Raw genomic sequence first — 6,813 nt, forward strand, 5'->3', positions numbered from 1 at the left:
TAAAATTTTTTGACATACATTTATTTACAATTTTGGTACAAGACTTTTGTCAACCTTTATATGACAGCTGAAAAACTCAGTTGTATTTCATCCATTTTTTGTTACTCTTTTATTTTGTAAGACCTTTTTGATTATTTCATTCGTTTTTTTAGACCCTAAAAATAAAAAAAAATTAAACTTCTAAAATATAATTTGAATCACATTTATATTTTATATATTTATTTGATATGTACTAACGTTTCTTCGGAGTAAGTTTTTCAATGACATTCTTCTTCATTAAATCTCTCTTCACTCGAAAATTATCTCTTTTTTTTCTGAAAGAAACTTTTTTTTCTTCGAACATTTTTTTTATTACATCTTTTTTTGGGATTGGCTTGATATAACCCCACCTTTTTAAATAGTTGATAGATATGGTGGTTCCCCCTAGTAAAACAGAAGTATTTCAGTTAAATCATAAATTGAAGAGTCAATAGAACTATGTTATCAAAATAGTATGTGTGATCAAGCTCTGTAAAACAAAGAAACATGTTAAAAGTTGATCAACACCATAAAGTCAAATACCAACACAAGGAAACTTGGATTATGAAACTTGAGTATTAGCTGAAGTTCCTTAAAAGCTGAGTGAATACAATAGGAACAACATACATGAAAAGTGAAAAAGGCTTCAGCAATGGAAAGATCCTTGTTGGAATTCTAAATTTGGTATTATGGATTATAACAGTTTACTTAAAAACAAAACATATATTAATTATTCCTTCAAGTGCTACTCTCGATTCAGCTCAATTATGGAACCTGAAAGAGATTCGATCAAAAATACTGTCCCAGAAACAGACTATTAGAAGCGATCATGAGGTATCTCTTAGCTTCAAAAAGTGAAAAAATAGAGAATATCTTCCACATGGCTTGAGTATGAGTAGTGGCTTGAGTATGTGATGAGGATGGAAAAGGAGTGATGGCCTAAAAAATTGTTGGAAGGAAACCAGAAAGAAAACAGAAGAAATGATGAACAGGGAAATGCATAAAGAAAACTGGTAAGACAGAAGATGGCAAAAACATACATCTTGTAATGACAAATAAGCGAAGTTGTAAAAGTCATTAAATAAAAAATAAAATGTTTTATTTTTTAAAGTAGTAATAATACTATTACATAGTATATCTAAAATGAGTTTGCCTGTAAGAGATGGAACTCATGCATTTTTATTTTCAATTTATATTTTACAACATTCAGGAAAGGAAGTACAGTTGACTGAGTGAAGAAAGAGAAGAGTAGGAGGTCGGTAGGAGAACGCTTGTAACTATGCACCCTTCCTCCTCCTTTATCCAAAGGCAAATTTATCTTAGATGTAATATACAATGTATAAGATATTAATAATAGTAATATATAGTCTAAGTTATTTAATATTAATAATTTCATGAATAGTGGAGGAAAATGATAGTCATCTTCAATTGTTTACAGAAAATACAACAGGCTACATTAAGATTTGTTAATAGTAAGTCCTGTGCTGTTACAGGAGATACTGTATCAGTTCCCCCCGTCTTCTAATTTTCACTATTGATAGGAACACATCCTTTAGAATAGGGAAGAGAAGGGACACCAATCTAATTGCCTAGGATAGAAGACTGGCCCAAACTTGATATATGTTTTACACCACTGTCAATATGAGGCCTTGTAGCAATCATGCTTGACCGCCAGATTTTTCCCTAATTAAGGATACCCACTGTATGAGGCTGAGTAGACCCCAGAGGGCTCCCAAGTCCATAGAATTGACTCACGGCTACAGTAACAAATTAAATTATATATAACATAATAATAATTATATAAATTATTATGCATAACAAACTGATTATACAAATCTGTTTTAAGCGGTAAGTTTTTTTTCAAAAATCGAAATAAATAATATTTATTTAGTTTTTTTCAAAAAATTAAATAAATAACATTTATTTTTTACTTAGTCCTTTTATCACTTGATTCCATTAGTAATTTCAAAACACATTTCTCAAAATAAATTCATTTATCAGAATGGTACATTGTTTAATAATATTAAAAGTTGCAATTTACTAAAATAAAACATTACTGAAATGAGAAAAGAAATTGAAAATCTAAATATATTACTGCTTTATTTACTTATAGTATATTATATTTACTTATAGTATATTATATATACTTATCTATATAAGAAGTTCAGTACAGTGAAGTAAGTTTTTTGGCCAATGCCTCAATCATATTATGGGCAAACTGTGTTAAAGGTATGTGGCAAGGGATAGTGCTTATGCTAATGAATTGGAATTTAAAGGACATTAAGATAATTTACAATTTAGAGTGACTCTAAATTCAAATCCGCTCACAGATCATAAAAATGTTGGTCTATTACTATACCATATTTTTGGTTCATTACCATACTTGTAAAGTACATTTACTATAATTACTTTTTGATTTCCCAAAATACCAATGAATTAAATAAAAAAGTTCTTTATTTTAAAATTTAAAATTTGGATATATTTTCTTAAATATTTCTTTAATTTCCTAAGTTTAACTGTTTAAGTTATAACTCTGAAAACTTTTAAATCATTTAATAAAAAGTCAAATGATTTTTTTATTTCTACTTTCACAATGAAGTAAATATGTACCTATGGAGGATATAGAACCTATTATAATTAAAGAATACAGGTGCTAATTTCCCAAATGACCTAAGCTATATTAAAGAATCCACAGTAAAATAAATAATAAAATTATGAACTGACACAATCGTAGGAATTGATATAAGGCTTATTTACAGAAGCCGTATGAACCAATTTTTAATGTAATTACTATTTTATTTATATTTACAATAAGTCCATAGCCATGGAAGCATTTAAAAAAAAAGTATAACAATTAATAATTTAAATTATTATTTGTTTAAATGTTTGAAAAATCGATATGCCTAATACTTACCAACAGTTACAGTATACCGAAGTGGTGTAAATATTTTATACAATAAATATGAAACAGCAAGGTGTCCAGCTAGGGTATTGCTGTTTGTCCTAATCTTTTCCACAGTAGCTTCACTAAGGTGAATCATTTCTGCCAGTGCAGCAATGTCAACTCCACTTAAGAACAGCAATGATAATCATACAATATAATAAATCATTAATGAAAATGATTAATCGAAAATTTCAGCTCATGAAAAAAAAAAAAAATCTCTTACCTACTGGCCATGTAGTAGAATGAACCAAACCAAACTGCTGAGGTAACTAAGTGTACGGGAACAAGGACATACCAGTAATCACGGTACATAGCTTTAAATCTTTTAAAAATAGAGAGCTTCTTTTCTGGTACAGATTCTTTTTTAGAATCATCAGATTCAACGTCTTTCTTTCCCAGTACATTTTCTTTTTTATGGTCATCACATTCAACAGGTTTTTTAGAACAATAGAAAACTTTGACTGTAGTAAGGACACCATGAGATTTTAAGACATGTTGTTTGCAAAGTAGATTACTAAATACTGAAAACAAATCCATTGCGTTAATACTATTGCTTGTTGTTTCTATCGTACGGTAAAGGAATAATAATTTTTAAAATGTTATCAAAATACCTTGTCTTACATTTGGTCCTGCCAAAGATCCATATTGTTTGCTTTTAGAATCTTCATAGCTGCAAATCAATCCTGTAAGAACATAATAATAATAATAAAGGCTTGACGAACCTGAATGCTTAATGAACTTGAACCATATTATCATAGTTTTAATTTTAGAAATTTATATTCTTACAAGTCATGGTGCAAATTGTAAGAATATAAATTTCTAAAATAATGATAATACGCTGGATTAGATGTGTATATTTACAATTATTCTGAATATTTTTTATAAACATTTATGCATGTATTTGCATACCAATACATAAAATATAACTCTATAAATATAGAGTAATACACTATAATATATATTTATTTATTTTCCAAAGTAATAGTGGGATAATTATTTTTATATGAATACATTTCAAGAGGAAAGATTTAAAAAATACAAAGAATGTTTATTGAACATAATTAATTAAAAATAGTTAAAATATTATATGGAACGTATTCTAATATCATGACCTCATTTTATAAAACAAATTGAATTAACTAGATATTTAGCCTCGGGAAAGAAAACAAAAATATTGCAGATTAGAGCAGTTACAGTAAGAAAATAAATTATATATATATATGACTGTAAGTGAATTTGAAGATGGTCAGGGCAGCGATCAAGATGGAGGAAAGAATAGTAATAACTATTTTTTCTTTCTTCTTGATTGTAGCTCTGACCATCTCCTTTAAAGTTAATATTAAATTTAACAATAGACAATAATTACTAAACACACAGTTATTTTTTTAAAAATGACATTAAAAAAAATATTTGAACTATGAAATAAGATTTTTATATTGAAACTGACAACAATAACAATTAATGAATTGAAAAGATGAGTGTGGGTTTGATTGCTTTAACAGATAAATAAACCATGAAAGTGGCTTCAAATGCATTTTTAAGTAATCTGATTTAAAAATATTTTTTGGAGGAGAGAATGAGAGGCTATTTTATAAATTATATTTTGTTAATAAATTGAAAATACATAATTGTGTTACATCATATAAAACAACCAAAGATTTCATATTATAAAAATAATTTCCTAATAAGTATTCATGCACAACTTAATTAAGCCACAATACATTTCTGTATATATTAAGGTTTAAATCACAAGATAATATAAATGATTATTTTTATGAAAAAAAATTAAAGAAAGAAGAGATTTTATTAAACAAAAGCTGTAATGAATGGAATCAACATGGTATTAGATTTAATCTTTCACTAATTATACATGATAAACGTGATAACTATATATAAGAGATTTAGGCAAGAGAATGGGCCTTCAGAAAAGATAAAAACCGAAGGATACTAGTATTTTAACATTAATCTACATATAACTTACGATAACTTTGTGAAAGGACTTTGGAGGAAGGAAAATAGTTCTTCCTAATGGACCAAAGAGCCAATAATGGCCCATGAAATTTACAGCTCATTTTACTTAAGCATTAAGATTCTCAGAAGTTTTCCAACTTCTTTACAGTCATAACACAGGGGAATTCGTGTGACAAACATGTTTTGCTTCACTCATAAAGGTTACATGGGTTAAACTGTAACCTCCCCTGGTTGAAGAATTTTTAAGTCGAACAATCCCAAACTAACATAGAGGTTATGAACTAATTGATTTGAAGGTCAAATGGTGAAAACTTGAAAGGATTTAATATTTCTATCAGACTTTAATAAAGTCCAGATGGTCTGTAAGAAAGATTTGTTGATATAAAAAGAGAATCAATATGGGAAAAAAAAGAAAATTTAATGGGTTTCCCTAGCAATAGCATGCGCAGAAGGCGTTTATTATTAAATATTTTGAAAAATAACGCTATCCATCTTTTCCAGGACTTTAAATGATTGAAGGTTCATCCTTGTTGCCTATAACTTCACTTTTTTTTTTAATAGCTGATTTAATTGCATTTTTTATATGATATATTTGTTTTGACTGAAGGTTGAAGTATACGGTAATCTAGAATAGCAGGGAATCGAGAAATTTTGTGAAAAGAAATGAATTTTCTGGTTACCAGGTAAATTTCGTACACTTAATCGAAAATGTTGGTCTAATCTAATCTAACTTATATTTTAAAATATAACTTACTTCGGCAATAAGGATATAATTATACAAACGCCTTTTGTGTTTTGTGCAAAAGTTGTTATGAAAACATTTTTTTACCTTCCAGATGGGAAAAGGCGGGAGTCCTCCAGTGCTTTAAATGGAATCTTTGGTGATTAAAAGATTCTGCTTGTATGGTTGAGAAGTAAATAACGGTTGCTGGGTTGATGAAATAAATGAAAGTTTTATTTACCATACTTAACATTACTAGTGATGTGCTAATGAAGAAAACATTCGAAGTCTATTGATATTTCTCAAGTAGACAAGTTATTACTAGTTTACAACCATGTTAGTCACACTATAGCTCACAATATTCGAGCTCGTTAGTGAATATTCATCATATAAGGCAGATTTTAATTTATTAAATTCACTTTATATCAAAACTAAAAATGAATAATAGTCTAGGTATAAATTAATGAGCAGACATCAACAACCAGGCAAAAATGTTGATCAATTGTTTACATCATCTTTTTACTTACAGCTTCTTTTCATTCTGAGTCTAATATTACCAGTCAGTCATTTTTTCATCGTCTGAGTAGTTTTCTGGTAGAAACAATCATTTGAGTCTTCAGCTTTTAGATGTTGCCACAAATTTTAAATGCTTCTTTTGTGGATTTGTTTGGCACTCACAAGCCTCTTGTCTAGCTCTCAATATCATATGCAAACTTTGTAGTAAGAAAGGACATTATGCAAAAGTCAGCAGGTCTTCTGATGCTATACTAGACGTCTGATGCTATAGATGGACACAATATTCTTAAACAACATTATAGTTTATCAATAAAATTTAGGGATAACAAACTCTATTTGCAAATCAGTAGTAGCCTTGAGAGTGCAAAAGTGGACCCTGCTCCATTGTTTAAGCCCTTAATTAATGCCATATTGTAAAAAAAATCGCAATTAAATACAGTCGATATTTCGATGAAAATGACAAGCCCCATATTAGAAACTTGCTCTCTGATGGTGTAATCGAAGAAAGCAACTCGCTTTGGTGAGCCCCGGTTATAGTAGTTTGTGCTACTCATAGAAAATGAGGTTATTGACTATTCACAAAACATTAATAAATACTGAGCCCCATTAATAAAAATCAACCCTGACCATCTTCTTATATATA

General features: G+C 28.6%; 1 protein-coding gene across 1 annotated transcript in view; it reads right to left on the reverse strand.

The window, feature by feature from the left end:
* Positions 1 to 6,813, reverse strand: part of LOC106687352 (protein FAM210A) — an 8,718-nt gene continuing 1,905 nt past the window's right edge. The window contains exons 3-7 of the mRNA XM_067047775.1: positions 3,574 to 3,645; positions 3,186 to 3,483; positions 2,933 to 3,087; positions 238 to 423; positions 1 to 155 (exon numbers count right to left, since the gene is read on the reverse strand). Of these exons, the coding sequence (XP_066903876.1) occupies positions 88 to 155; positions 238 to 423; positions 2,933 to 3,087; positions 3,186 to 3,483; positions 3,574 to 3,645 (779 nt within the window). The 3' untranslated portion in view covers positions 1 to 87. The remainder of the gene's footprint in view (positions 156 to 237; positions 424 to 2,932; positions 3,088 to 3,185; positions 3,484 to 3,573; positions 3,646 to 6,813) is intronic.

This window comes from Halyomorpha halys, unplaced genomic scaffold (genome assembly GCF_000696795.3).
Source record: "Halyomorpha halys isolate HHAL.00 unplaced genomic scaffold, Hhal_1.1 Scaffold949.1, whole genome shotgun sequence".
Lineage (NCBI taxonomy): Eukaryota > Metazoa > Arthropoda > Insecta > Hemiptera > Pentatomidae > Halyomorpha > Halyomorpha halys.